This window comes from Clarias gariepinus, chromosome 10 (assembly GCF_024256425.1).
Source record: "Clarias gariepinus isolate MV-2021 ecotype Netherlands chromosome 10, CGAR_prim_01v2, whole genome shotgun sequence".
Lineage (NCBI taxonomy): Eukaryota > Metazoa > Chordata > Actinopteri > Siluriformes > Clariidae > Clarias > Clarias gariepinus.
In genome coordinates, this window is record NC_071109.1 from 27,916,489 (window position 1) to 27,932,260 (window position 15,772).

Here is a 15,772-nt window from a genome sequence, read left to right on the forward strand (position 1 = left end):
AGAGTGAGCATCAGAGTAAACAGTGCTGTGAAAAAGTATTTGCCCCTTCCTGATTTAATTTTTTTTTTTGCATATTTCTCACACTTAAATGATTCAGATCATCAAACTAATTTTAATATTGTACAAAAATACCCAAAGTAATTTAGTTTTTTAAGTGATGATTTTATTTATTAAAAGATAAAAAGCTGAAAAACTTCCTGGCCCTATGTGAAAAAGTAATTGCCCCCCTTGTAAAATCATGAATGAATTGTGATTAGCCACATTTTTTCCCCACTTGCCACAACCAGGCTTGATTACTGCCACCTCGGTTAAGGCATTAGAGGCCAGACAGGTTTGGACAGCTGTTTTCCCTTAATAAATAAAGTCAGCATTTAAAAACTGCATTGTGTAATTCATAATAGTGATCAAACAAAGGTAAAATATTACCCTATTAACATATCCTGTTTTATATTTCTTGAAGTAAACACCTGTTGAGTATTTTTAACCAAAAATCGATCAATTGTGTTGAGTTAAATCAGACCCACAAACACTGGCTGAATAACCAAAATATGAACACAACACAAAGGTTAAAAACTGCAATTTGTATTTATCTCTGTATAATCTTAAAAATTTGTTTAACGATCTGAATCGTTAAGTGTGACAAATATGCATAAAAATATTTTTAAAAAATTGAAGGGGCAATTACTTTTATCACAGCGCTGTAAGAAACACTTTCATGCAATTACTGAATGGCAAATCCAGTCCTGCGTTCCAATACGGTTCTTATCAGGCCCTTGTCCACTTCACCTGATCACTGTGTAGTAATTTACATCTTCCATATTGACCGTAAACAAGATAAAGCACTTGCTGAAAGTGCATGACTGAGTGAGTCAAGGTTATATATATATATATATATATATATATATATATATATATATATATATATATATATATAATTTTTTTATATCATTTGACTATTCTGAATCGACAAATAAATCCTAGTATAAACAAGTTTGCAATGTTAAAACCTCTCATATCCTGTTTGGTAGGTCCTGCTGAATGGACTCGCTGTTCTGTATATTTCAAAACGGATATGAGAAGGTAACAAGGCCGCTTCAGAAACAGCATTGGAACGATGCATGAGTTTTACAGCTGGGGTCTCATTTCCCATTTCCCTTTCTCAGCTCCTCAGGTCATACAATATTCTCATAAAAACATTCTCAAGCAGCTTGACAAGCTCTCTTCGACGTCGCAGGATTTTACATATCTGGCGTGCAGTTTTAAACATTAAACCTATTTCACAAGCATCTCTCTTCTTGGCCGGAGCCACCGTAGTCGGCCATGCAAAGAGGATGATGGGACGTTTGATGGCTGGTCTGCAAAATGACAACAACCCAACAGAAATCGCACATTTACACGGGGACAACGAAAGAAAGGAGGGATGGCAAGATCCAACAGAGTGAAAAATACAGATCGATTCGTTTCAGATGGAGGAGGCAGGAGAGGAAACAGGAAGTACCTGGTCCTCCACTCATCCTCCGATCCTTTATAGACGCGACTGAGAGAGGACAGGAAAACGCACACAAAACACAAAAGGAAAGGTTACAACAAAACTCTGCGTTCTTGCACACACAAGAAGAACCAACACGCACACGCACACGCACACGCACACACACACACACTCACACAGAAGCACATACATCTTTTCCTACCTTCCTACATTTTCACCCAAGATGACTATCTGATAATGTTAAACAGACTGACTGGATGTAATTAGGATGAGATTTAGAAATGCACTTCTCGAATGAAATCTGTGAATATAGACTAATATCGTTCTAATAAAAAAATAAAAAATAAAAATAATAATAATAATGATAATCATTAATAACACTTACTGTAGCCCATTCCCTGCAGGAAGTACTTAAAGGCCTCTGTCAGTTTTCCAGGCTGAGGCAAAAACAGTTAAGGGTTAATGAACTCACAACATCCTGATCACGATACATAATCAGTACAAAAATGAAGCATACTCAATTTTTATCTGTTTTTGCAGATATAATCTCACTCATTCATCATTTATATAGTTTTATCCTGTATACAGGGTCACACGGGACTGGAGCCTATGCACATGCACATTTTTTTTTACACACTATGCATAATTAGCCTAATCTGCTTGTCTTTGGACTCTAGAGTACCCAGAGACAACCCACCTAACACGGGGAAAACATGCAAATTCCATGCACACAGACCCTAGGCAGGAATCAAACCCAGACCCTGGAGGTGCAAGGTGATAGTGCTAACCATTAAACCACCGCACCTCCTTCAGATACAATCTCTGAACAAAATATCAATTAGCTTTGGTGTCCAATGTTTGATTAAGTAGCTTTGATGATGCAGAATTGATGCTGAAAATTACTTTCTTCTGAATAGTTTGGTTTGGTATCATTCCACATTAATATCAGATTTGCGTGTGACTTTCGAGTTAAATGATTATATTTATGATTTCAGCTCAAATATGGGATTATTCATCTTGTTTCAGATTATTACATTTTTTCTAAGTCAGTTGGTGGGAATTGGAGGATGACCAAACTGGGTGGTGAAATGGTGGAATTTTTTTAAAAAATGAACCTGTTTACAGAGCTCATACATTTTACACATCACAAAACTGGGTTACATTAGCCCACGAGCTTAAATATAAAAATAAAGAAGCAACCTTTAAATAGCACACTGTTTTGGGTGAATAAAAGTGTGTTGGTGCTTGGGTTTAAACTTTCGAATGTCAGGGACTAGGATAAAAAAATACCCATTACTGCCCTAATAACTGCAGGTATGGGAATCACCAGGGACCACACAATACGATATTATCACGATACCTAGTGTCGAATTAGTTTGTACTGCGATTCTACAAGTATCAAGGTTTTAGAAAAAAAAAAAATATATATATATATATTCAGAAAAAGAAAAAATCTGATTGTTACAGTTCTAAAAACACTTGGCAAATACTTTGCTCCTACTACACGAAGTGCCACTGTGAAAGTTTTACACAAACAGATTATAGCACATGCTGATCCTGGATCAGTATTCTGACCTGTGTGATCTGAGGCAGTCCACCCGAGTCAGCCATCTGAAACAAAGCACACAGGTCTTTAAACCTTCGGAGTGACAGACTGCATATAATGGTTTACAAAGCAGTAATCTACTTTATATTGACTATTGACAGACAACTACCTTCAGGAAAGTGGTGTTGGTCGGGTCCAGTTTGGAGTTGCACTCAACCTGTAGATGAAAAAAAATGAGAAAAGAAATGAAACATTTAAAATAAAGATTTATATATTTTTGGAAAATCATATTCATACTTTGTGCATATTTTCAGATCACCGAGAGCGATGAAATTCTATATTTTATATACACTGTACTCTAATTTTGAGCATTTCTTCGTATGAAATTAAATTAAATGTAATTATGTAGAACAGTTTTACAATTCAAAAATTGCTTGTTTATGTAACAGCCTCAGTAGCGACCTCATTTCCCCTCTCGTCTGTTCCAACCACTCAGCACTCATTAGTACACTAATCACTGATCATCTGTCATCATCTGCACCTGTGTCTCACTGGTTCATGCCTTAAGTTGGATGTTTGTTTTTTTGTTGCCTAAATTATTCATAGTTCACTGGTCAGGTACAGGGACTGGACTGAAAATTAGAGCCAAAAGTCTTTCTAGGAACATAGAGAACTGTTCCTCAATGCTACTTAAAAAAATAAAGGAATATCTGGGTCACACACAATCACACACATTGAATTTGGGAACGGCATTAACCTAATCTGCATGTCTTTGAACTATGGGAGGAAACTCACCGAGGAACCCCAGAGGAAACCCACCAAGCACGGGGAGAACATGTACTGTAAACCTCATGTGCACAAACCTGGGGTGGGAATCAAACCTCCACACTATTACAGCACCAACTACGCAACCGCGCCAACAAATTATATGATGTCACATCTTTTAAACAGTTAATGCAATATTAATGACTTCTAAAGTATTAAAAAAGAATTATATATATATAGTTAATTGGTGTTAATTGGTGTTTCCAAAGTGTGTGTGCCCTGTATTACCTGTTAGGATAAGTGATATACTGTGGAAGATAAATGAATTAATTAAATTAACCAGCTGTAAATCTAATCTATAAGTTTTTATATCAACTTATGTTTAAAGATATGATTTTGTTAACGATATGATTTTGTGGAACATTTACAATAATTTCAGATTAAACGTTGTCTATATAGTCAATTAGCCTAAGTAGTTTGTGTTTCTTTTATATGAAAATGCTAGAAAATCAAGTGTGTTTAAATGTCTTATTTTTTCTGCGGTTTGTCCTAGTTTGTGTGTGTGTGTGTAAATGTATAAATATGTGTGTGTTGACCCAGATATTTCAGTTCTACATGAGTCACTTCAGAAGTGGCTACACAACTGTAATTCCCTAAAGCGTCAGATTTATGCACCCAAACACACAAAAGCATGCATACACACGGCACACTAGTAACGCAACAGTAATATGTCCCAAATGTCATTCCATATATTATACGTTTAAAAGAATCTGTAAACTGTTTATTTACTTTTATTTTCCCTTTTTTTATTTAAAAAAATGCCTACAACCAAAACACAGTATTAGTGGTGATTTATTTATTTATGCTATACATATAATAATGAAAATGTGTGTGAGAAAAAGCTCCGTCTAAAGTTTGTGCAACATGGAAGTGATCTTGCTCCACTGAAAATTTCAAGTTGTTTAAAAATGGCCATATCTCTATATAAATATTGATATTAAAATTGGTTTAGGCTGAAATTTAGCATTTTAGAATAATATACAAAAGATTCGAATTAAAAAAAATAATAATAATATATATATATATATAATTAAGAATATAGGAATTGATGTTTGTCCATCTCTGTTGAACTCTTCCACACTTCATATTGTCCCTTTTTTTTTGTTATGCGCTTTTTCTTATTTTTATTTTTTTTGCCTCCAATCCCACAGCATTTCTTTACAGTATTTGTTCCTTATCTTTCCATAATTTACTCTCTCTCTCTCTTTCTCTCTCTCTCACACACTAGTGGCTTGATGTGATGTGATGGTTCAGTGACCTGGGATTTATACAGTTCTATATAAAATAGAAAAAATGTTTGTTTCCTACAAAATCCAAAAGACTGACCTAAATCCTCTACCATCTGTCTCAGAGCACAGGATGGGAGAAACTACAGAACCCAAAGGGACACAAGAATGTGTAGAAGGTAAAGATTTAGCAATAGGAAAAAGAAGCGTTTTGGTAGTCGACTCCCTCCTGCATTATGCTTCCTTTCAACCTTCTATCAAAAACCTAATGAAGATAATATGAAGACACATGTTTGAAAGAATTAAATAGTTAAGATCAACTAAGCCTAGTTTAGTATTAGTGTTTGTCTACTAATGCCATCAGGACAGGCTTTTGGTCTCAGCTGTATGGACAGAAGAAAGGAAAAGCACTTACTACACCCTCCTCTGCTGGAGCGTTATCTCCAACCACCAGCATCACTGGGCATCTGAAAGATGAAGATAGCACAGAGAGAGATTATCCACAGTGCATACAGAATTGTACAGAAAAAAAAGAAACGTAAGTACTGTAATGCAAAGGCAGTGGTGGAGAAAGATGCAAAGGGATGTAGAAAAACACACCTGAGTGTCTTGGCATTGAGAACAGTCCCGCTGCGATTCATCTCCAGATCTCTACGGCTTTGAAACAAACACACAGACAATTCACATGAATGAATATGATCTGATCCGTTAGATCCTTTGAAATTAGTGCATTGTGTCGTGTTTTTGTCGATCTTGTCTTGTTGTTGCTCTTGCTTGAACATGTTCGATTTATGTTGTCGTTCGCTGTCTTTTATATAGAACTTAGTTTTGTTCATTTATAGTGTTAATTTGTTTTGTCTCAGCTAATTAGGTGCCTTAGTTAGCTAGTAAGTTTTATTAATAAATAGTGTTCATTTATGTTATATCTATGTACTCTAACACTTTGGTTCAGGAGGAACGTTGTTACATTTCCCTGTAAATTGAACTGTATATGGTTGAAAAGATAATAAAGGCCTACTTGACTTGACTTCAAGTCCTGCATAAAATGCAACTTGGATTTTCTTATGTTACTGTACATATACACACACACACACACACATATATATATACTGTATATATAAACTGATTCTGTCCATGAGACATCATTAACATGGGCACTTTAGGCACTTTGAAGCCTGTCACAGTAAAGCGCTTGTCCCTATTTCTTTCATTTAGTCTACATCATTTAATTTCATTTTATTTAATATGAAGAAATGAGGAGTGACTCAAGACGTTTGTCTAGAACATTAGTCTGTGTTTTATATATAAATGATTACAGTACAGTAGTGACTGGGGGCTGATTAACACTAACATCATCTAATAAAATCTAGGTATCTGATAAAACATGGTGTCTGATTTGCAAATGAATATCTTATGCTGGTTACCTGTTGTACATATTCCAGAAGAGCTGCAGGTTGAACTGGTTGATGGTGTTGTTGATCTGCTGTCGGTAGCTCTGCACCAGCTCGCTGTTGTTCATCAGCTCCTCCTGCAGATTAAAGGGGCAGTAAGTAATGTCTTAGTTTAAAAACACATTCTTCGAGGTATGCATTCTGCTTTTAGTTTACTTCATGATTGTCTTGGCCTACAGTACGTTATTATTAATGCTTTCTGACATTTTCCCTTTCCCATGCTACCCTGTCTCTCTTTGTTCCAGTACCTATGGCTTATCGCCACAGATTCCTATAGTACAAACATGTTAATGGCTCGTACACTTTGATGTAGTAACTGATGGATGTAGCACTTATTGTATTTTGCATTTACTTCTACTGTAGGAAACGGCTTATATCTGTTACATACCTCTCTGTCCTGTAAATAAACCAGATAACATTCAGACACCAGATCGGCAAGCATATACTGTATATGCACAGCGGACAGATTTAGAAGTTCACTCATCATCATTATCTCACTCATCATATCCTGTATACAGAGTAGTGGGAGGCCTGAAGAGGGTTCACCCTGGACGGTGTGCCAATCCATCACAGGGCACACACATGCACACACTACAGGCAATTTGGGAAAACCAGACCCTGGAGGTGCAAGGCGCTAGTGCTAACCACTAAGCCCTATGCCGCCTCCTTATCATTATATTATATTTAAATCAGTCCTGTATTTTCACTATAGCTTTTAAAACACCCAATACAGCCAGTGTCTCTTTTCCATCACTGATTCTATTCAGTTTACTGAACCATGGTGAATCAATCAGTATTAAAGTGCATTCTGTTGAATTTGTCAAGATATTTGGATATTTGATCCAACTTTTAAATGTTTAACATTCCAAGAGTGCACCAGCTACACCTACAACTCTCCACTGTCTCGCATTGCTTAAAGCGTTGTCCATAGGATTTATGTGACCACTTTGCCTGCAGTTCCAGAGGCGCCACATTAGTGATACAAGCAACAATCACCATGGCATGAGACACTTTGCAAACCAGCACGTCAGCTCTTTTATATTCGACCGCATGCCGAATGGATTAATCGGTCTGTGCAAACAGGAAACCATCACTGCCTGTGTTCAAGACATTAATCTTAACATTGAAGCGTCTGAGCTACCGCTGTAGCTGGAATGTATGCCCTTTAACAGGCTGTAAAAGTCTAGTATTTTATTGAATCCTTTTTTTCTTTTGTAATTACATACTAGATGCCTTCAAAAGCTGTGCTTTTGTCGGATTTTCCTTTGGCGACTTTGTCCTGCAGATGTTGCTCAATGACATTATTGAATACTGTAACGTTTAAATCAACTCAATCAGCACATTTCCAAAAAGGTTAGGATATTTTCAGTGTGTGTGTGTTTCCACCTGGCTGAAGAGGTGAGGTAGGACCGTGTCAGGCAGTGCGCTGGTCAATCCAGATAGTTTGGAAGCAGCCCAGTCGATCCAGCCTTTCCCATTGGGGTCAATGTTGAGTAGAACCAAACCCTCGACGAGGTCAGGGAAGATCAGCTAGAGAGAAGGAGAGAATTGAGATGATGACGACGACGACAACGATGATGATTTCAATGAGTTTGCACACTATAAATGAATAACTGCCTTGGTGGTTTAGGAAAATGTGAGTCAGGTGGGAGAGATTGAGAGAGAAGTAGAGGAAGGAAGTGACACTCACAGCGAACTTGGCAAGGATGTATGCACCAGCTCCTACTCCAATTCCCACAATGCTCTTAAATCTGGAGATGAATAATAATAATAATAACAACAATAATAATAATAATTAATAACACAAAATAAGACTTGAACATAGTACAGCCATACAGTACTAGTAACACTATTCCTAAACTATACCAGTCTAAACATACTGTCTTTACTGTACCTATTATAAGCAACATTAATCTAATCATACTACACCAAGCTAACAATAATCCCACACTATAACCAATATCGGTCTAAATCATTCTCTCACTCATTAATTCTCTATACAGTTTATCCTATACAGGGTTGCAGGAGACCGTGAGCCTATACTAGGGGACCTGGCGCTCTACAGTAGGTGTGATACACCCTGGACAATCCACTTATACACTAGAAATGCCAAATAGCCTACTTTGCATGAAATTGTTTTGAAATGGGAGCACCCAGAGGAAACCCACCAATTGGGGAGAACATGCAAACTCCTCATACACACACCCACAGGCGAGAATAGAACCTTCAACCTGGGAGGTGCAAGACCACAGTGCTACCCACTATACCACTATGGTACCTTATACCAATGTAACAATACCAGCACTTACTAAACTAAATGAATACAATCAGCATGATCTCACTGTAAATACCAATCTAATTATACTCACTTTCTCTAATAATATCAATCTAACCATCCTAACCCATTCGAATACTAAACGAATCATGCTGAACCACTGAATCAATCAGTAATTAACCACACTCTTCCCTTTTAAATAAAGCCATTTTAACCATACTTACCCAAAGTGTTCCACCACGCTGGGTAGCATACCTGCTAGTTGGTCCATGGTGGGGTATTGGTACCTTCAAATAGACAGGCAAAGGAAATCAGAATGGAGGGAATAATATGTGTGTGTGTACTGTACAGTATGTGTGTACTGTTTATACCGATGGATTTATGGATTAATTTCTGTGGGAATTTCGCACCTATGTTTGTGAATAAACTGTATTTATTATTATATTATTTATTTATTATTAATCAAATAATGTATAATGTATCAGTATATTAGTATGTTACCCCGCTGGCATCTGAGGGGCTCCGACTTGTTGGCCGGGAGCATCGACATGGCAGACCACAAAGTGTTTAGTGATTTCCTGCATGTCCTCATTATGAAATAAAGTGTTGAAGCACAGCTTATCTGAAAGAAAAAAGGAATGTATGGAATTATAAATTATTTAATTACTAGTCCGAAAGAGACAGAGTGACCTTAGGTGTCCTTTAAAAACTTGAATATTGCCAAAATGTGTGTTATTGTACTGTATGTTTATGTACAGTGCTGGCCTAAAGTATTAACACAACATATGCCATGTACAGTATTATACAACAGTTAGTTCTGACCGAGCAATCTGATTGGATGGGAGGTGTTACATGAGCGGTGAGATAATGGAGATAAGTAACGCCACTTAACTATGGACCAAATCAGTAATGGTGCTGTTTAAAAAAAAAATTAGGTTATAAATAAAATGTGTGTGCCAAAGAAGCTACTTCTGGATGTAGGCTTTATGCAACGTGGAAGTGTCCAATCTTGCTTCCTTAAAAATTTCAGCCGTTTTGGAGAGATTATTTTATGTGTGTATTTTATAAATTTCATATACAATTTGACAAATCAAATCTAAAATTATTAAGCCTATGTCCAGACTGTATCTTTTTAAAATATAACCTTATTGCTTTATTGTTAGATCATTTTTCTAGTTTTAAACAAATGGCCAAATTATATGCCAATAGAACAAAAAATGTATGTTTTTAAAAAATTAATAAACTTTATCTAGAAATAGGCTTAATAATCTTATATCTGGTTTGTTTTCTTATTGTAATACAGTATATAATGAAATTATAGGTAAATTTCTAGAGATTCAAGATATTTCTACTTCTTTTGCAGTGTAACACAGAACCTTGTTCCACATTTAAACACACCGACACACATTTTTAAGCAGCACATAACAAACCATACATAACCCCAGAACAGACTTCACACGGACACGTCTCTTCCTTTCACCTTATCTGCGACACACACCGCCTGGGGAGTCGAGTACTCCTAAAATCATCCTCTGAGTCACCTTTCTGCTCCTCTTCCTGACCTGATTCTCTCTTTATCCATCATTCACCTTCCTCTGCACTTTCTCTCCCCTCCTCCTCCTTCTCCTCCTCCCTTTCCTTATCTCCGTCTCTACTCTGTTTCGTGACCTTTCTGTCTCTGTCTCGGTCGGAGGCTAGTCTGGTTTCAGGAGTCACTGTGCATACTAATGAGTAAGCAAGGTCAGATGGATGGAGTGATGAAGGAGGAGAGAGATGCATGGAGAATAGAGTGGAGCGAGAATGAATAAAAACAATCACTTCAGTTTCTCTGTCTCATCATTCCTAGCCAACAGGGGAAATACGGACGCCGAGCTTAGGCTTGCTACTGAGTGAGGGGACGGATAATAAAATGGAGGGATAAGATCGTGTATGGATTCTGCAGCATCACTCCCTTTTTCCTCCCCTCCTCCCCTCCTCCCCCCTCTCTGCCTCTCTCTGTAGTTGAATGGAAACAGGAAATGGATTCTCTTGAACAGATGGATGCTACCGTGGCATTTAGCATTGCACAGCTGACTGTTTTTTTGTCCTGTCCCCACCCCTAATCCCCAATACAGACAGAGGAGAGCGCGAACGAATGACCTTTAGGTTTAAATCATGGTTAAGAAAGTGTGTTTTATTGTTGTGTGATAATAAACACAGTGGAAGTGACACGCCTTGCAAATCAGACTACTCAGAAATCTATTCTCATCAATAATCCTAACTTTAATAAAGACAACAAGGATTTCATCATGATTTCTGGTTATTATTTCATAACTCCTTTTTGACATTAACAATAAAAGAGATTGTATATTTTACTGCACATGTTTGAAAGCCATTTCAAAGTGTCTATTGAATGGATGGGCAGACGGATGAAGAGTCAAAAGGATTTGTTCAATCCTGTTAATTATTCAATTCAGGTGTTTCAATCAGGCCCCTTATCCCTAGTGAAGGGCAAATCTAAATGCTTCAACCTTACCAAGAAATCCTGGACATATAGATATGGTTTAATGTGTTTGGTGTGGAAGAACTTGACCGGCCCTAACACAGAGCCCTGACCTCAACAATGCTGAGCACCTTTGGGGATGAACTGGAACGGAGATTCCGAGCCAGGCCGTCTCGTCCAGTATCAGTAAATGCTCTACAGAATAAATGGACATGAATTCTACCAGAAACACTCTTCCAAGAAGAGCGAAAGCTGTTGTAGCTGTAAAAAGTGGACCAACTCCATATTGAAGTGTATGTATTTGAATATAATGTCACTGCAGGTTTGGCCGAATACTTTTGTCCATATAGTGTATGTGATCCAATCTGTGAAAATCTATGAGTGTAAGATGTATTGTACCAACCACATAGTTCTTATTAGTCACAAAAAATGAAAAACAGAATGATCAATCATAAATGCGGATTTTTTTTACAATACTTACGATTGAGTCCTACATCATGGTAGGTGAGGATTGCAGGCTTGTTGCCCTTTGGAGCCCCACGGATCACCACATGCAGCATACCATGGGGAGTCTCAATGTCATGTTCCTAACAGAACCACACACACACACACATTAATGACCACAAAGTGTATATAATCAAATGTAAAATATCTACTTATTGAAACAACCATATACAGTATATACAGTATATAATACCAATAAATAATGTGTGTGTGCTTATAAACAGAATGCCATGCCATAAAATGTTTATTTATAAAGGTTCAAGTCTTCTTATTTCCTCATCCATACTGTATTTTTTTTTCTTACACTTCCTGAAGCTAACCGTTTTTCACAGCTCGTTCAAGGTCACAGATCTGTCTCTGAGCGTACATTTATAAACACCTCATTCCACACACCTTCGAAACACATGGACATATTTTTTTTTCCTTTAAGAAAAAAAATGACTGAGTAAATACAAAGATAAACAGCCATGCATCCTCGATCACTGAACACTCCCTGGCGCATACCATCAGATGATGTATACGTGAATGTGTGTGTGTGTGTGTGTGTGTGTGTGTGCTGTAGGAATGACTCTGCACCTGCACTGCCACCTTAGAAGCATGCCACAGAAGATACCCTTATCCCCAGCAAACATCACATACCATAGTGCATATACAGACCATAGTGGTGTAAACGGAATAGAGTAAAAAATAATAAATAAAGATTATCTTTTTTTTTTCAGCTGTATTGTACATTAGTAGACATGATGTGATGTCACGCTACAGTGAAACGCAACTACTGAGTTACTTTATTACTTATTAATACCATTATGGAAGCAGTATTACATATTCTTATATATTTCAACAGAGGTATTTCTAAAAATATAACTATACGGTATAGTATATACCACTTATGCACCATCCATATCTAGTCATGTTTTTTAAATAATGCTTTTATACGCTCACTGTTAACATAAATACGACATTTTCTTCTAATTCCAAACAGCAAAACCACAAAGATATTCGATATTCAAATAACTGCCATCCATCAGTCAGTCTAACAGCACTCACCCCATCCCAACACTCAGGCATGGCTGCTAAAGAGGAGGATGAGGATGCAGAAGAGGAAGAGTCTGATTTAAGATGACTCAGAAGAATGAAGGTTTCTTCTGTAGGATCCAGACAGCGAGAGGATGCAGAGATGTTTCTGTTGCTACGGTGCTTTTCTCTTCCCCTCCTTTCCTCCTAGCTCCTGCTCGCATCTTCCCCCGCCCCGCCTTTATAGTACACTTCAGCCTCCTATTGGCTCTCAGTGCTATATGATTGGCTGTTTATTCTGTCGTTCAGGAAACTGTGTTGTCATCCTACATTTTCTCCTCTGCAGCATTTCTGGGTCATGCATGGTGAACGTGGTCTTATACTAATTCACCATCCCCCCCCCCTTCCTCTCAGTCCCTCCCCCCCTTTTTTTTTACCGCCCGGGTCCCTTCTGATCCGGTGCAATCTGGTCCCAATTCGCTCCACACATGACCATAACAGCAGCATGATGTAGAACACACCAGCCAAGACACTGATACCAAATAGTGTAGATGTGGATGTTATCAATGCATTTAATTATAAGATATTAATCAAATTTGTATATAAATCACTACACTATCTAGTTCATGACTTGTACAATAAAAGACTTGCCAATATATTCAGTTATTTGTACAATAAATGCAATGCACATTATAACTGTTGGAGAAAATCCAACTGATTTTCTGCATTAATGTAACATTTTTTAAAAATTTTAGCCTTCATAAAAATGTAGCACTTACTATAATTAATTGCAAATATCTGATCGAAGCAAAACAAAATAAACAGCAATCAGAGTTGTGGACAGAAGATTTGACAGGTGTATGTACAGTACTGTGCAAAAGTCTTGATCCACCCCTCATTTCTACATATTAAATAACACTTTATTAAATTATGTTGATTAAATTCAAGAAATTGGAACAAATGTTTTACTGCCACGAGCTGCAAAGTTCTTAAAGATACAATTTTTTTTTAAAAAACGTTTGTTTATGTAACAATCTCAGCAGCAGCCTCATTTCCCCTCCCGTCTGTTCCGACCACTCAGCATTCAGCATCACCAGTAAACTAATCACCGGCCTGATCATCTGCACCTGCTTTTTATTGGTTTGTGCCTTAAGTTAAGATGTTTTTTGCTTAAATGATTCATACAGTAGGTCACGGTGTGGCTTCACCAACAACAATCATTAATCTGTACAGGAACTAGACTGAAAATGAGAGGCAACTCAATCCTTCAGGAAGTGTGGAGAACTATTCCTCAAGACCACATCAAATAAATAAAAGAAGGTCTGCCTCTTTGGGAGACAATTGAGGGTTGGCTCAAGACTGTTGCATGTTCTCAATAAGCATTTCCTAAATCGACCTTCTTTTAACAAAATGATTTGGCACACATGGCTGAGACCAAACTCAAATTTGTCCCCGTATGCCATCATCCATTGCACAATTAGTTAATTCACTCACCACCATGATCTTCTCACAAGACTTTAAAGCATTATCAATTAACATTTTAATATAATGTTGCTTATTGTGCTAACTGTTTATATGTACAGAAGTGCTGAGAATCAGTCACAATGCAACGTGAAGATCATGTACAGGAGACAGTTTCTCGACTTCTCCTGCCTTCTTCACCACTGTCTAACAGTTTTCTAATGCGATTACTGTAGGTCTGGAGATGACCCATGGCTCCACAAGCTGAACAGCATTGTCACATAGCCAACTGTTCAGCAAGTGATAATTAATGACATCACTTGTTTTATGCACAGGGAGAACTATAATACATAGAACATGTTGTCTTTACACTTTTGGCCACCACTGTACAGTATGCGTTTTTTATATACAGTATACATCTTTGAAACCTTGAGCTTGTTTTTTTATTGTACTGAAAAGCCTCTCTAACATGGAGAACAAAGCCAGTTCACTTTTTCTCAGTGTTTTAATTAAACGCTGCAAATAAATAGGAATGACTTTTTTCCTCTCAATGTGTCTCTGAAGAGAGAGGGTGAGAAAAAGAGAAAAAGAGAGAGAGAGAGAGAGAGAGAGAGAGGCAGGGATGCATGTGCTGATGTGTTTATTGGGGGGCAATTATGAATAATGGGTAATGTTCACAGCAGGGGTAAAAAGCCGCCAGATGGTAGAGGAGGGGTAAATGAGAGCGGGCGTGAATATAATGACAGTGGTATTCTGTTGGTTAAGGTTTTAAGCTGCTGATCTCAGTTTTGTAAGTTCAAAGCTCTCAGTATCACCAAGCTACAGTACCAGTGTTGGATAATTAATCATACAGTAGTATACATCGTTTCTTCAAAGAGCTATTTGAGAGCTATACCCTGTATGGTAGTGCACTCAACCAGCGGCCACTCTCGCGCTAAATGTCTTGATTATCTCAGTGATCTTGTTCTATCTCAGTGGTGCACGGTCCAAGTGTTAGAGGATCCTCCGAATAGAAGTGAACTACTGCACTTTAGTCAGTCATACAAACAGAGGAAGGTTCAAGTCAAACCCGGACTTTGGAGCGTACAGAGTAACAGGAAACTGTTTTAAGTGTAAAATCCTGCCTGGATTCCATTAAGGTAGAAAGTTTTTTCTGTACACCATGAACCATGATCAGACTTCCTGCTTCACGTCTGAAACACTGGCCCTCCAAGAGCTCCTTATTGGCCCAAACATGTGGAAATGCTTCGGAGTAAAGTCAGGACTGTATGAGGGATGGGGCAAAAACTTCCAGCTGTGTTCCTGTAATGTGCGAGTGGTGTTGGTGAATGATTGTGTGTATAGTTCCCACAGACAAGTCATCCATCAAGTATGTAGTATGGATCCATCCATCTGAGCAGGAGGCTCAGAGCCACCTCGGCTGGGATCGTCATTCACGGAGGCACGACCTTCCTTAAAATGTTTGCACCGTTCAAACGGTTTACTGCCTTCATCCGTGA

The 15,772-nt window shown here is 37.7% G+C and overlaps 1 protein-coding gene across 7 annotated transcripts in view; it reads right to left on the minus strand.

Annotated features, from left to right (window-relative positions):
- ndrg4 (NDRG family member 4) overlaps positions 1 to 15,772 on the minus strand; it is a 41,374-nt gene that overhangs the window by 3,774 nt on the left and 21,828 nt on the right. For 4 of the 7 annotated variants that reach the window (XM_053505546.1, XM_053505543.1, XM_053505547.1 and 1 more), the window contains 12 exons: positions 11,776 to 11,881; positions 9,314 to 9,434; positions 9,037 to 9,099; positions 8,228 to 8,288; positions 7,924 to 8,067; positions 6,511 to 6,614; positions 5,687 to 5,743; positions 5,502 to 5,553; positions 3,205 to 3,252; positions 3,065 to 3,100; positions 1,875 to 1,926; positions 1,499 to 1,537 (listed from right to left, as the gene is read on the minus strand). In XM_053505546.1, coding sequence (XP_053361521.1) covers positions 1,499 to 1,537; positions 1,875 to 1,926; positions 3,065 to 3,100; positions 3,205 to 3,252; positions 5,502 to 5,553; positions 5,687 to 5,743; positions 6,511 to 6,614; positions 7,924 to 8,067; positions 8,228 to 8,288; positions 9,037 to 9,099; positions 9,314 to 9,434; positions 11,776 to 11,881 — 883 coding nt within the window. Of the gene's footprint in view, positions 1 to 1,498; positions 1,538 to 1,874; positions 1,927 to 3,064; positions 3,101 to 3,204; positions 3,253 to 5,501; positions 5,554 to 5,686; positions 5,744 to 6,510; positions 6,615 to 7,923; positions 8,068 to 8,227; positions 8,289 to 9,036; positions 9,100 to 9,313; positions 9,435 to 11,775; positions 11,882 to 12,845; positions 13,014 to 15,772 lie in introns of those variants that run through there. The other 3 variants (XM_053505548.1, XM_053505550.1, XM_053505544.1) reach the window with 3 other exon arrangements.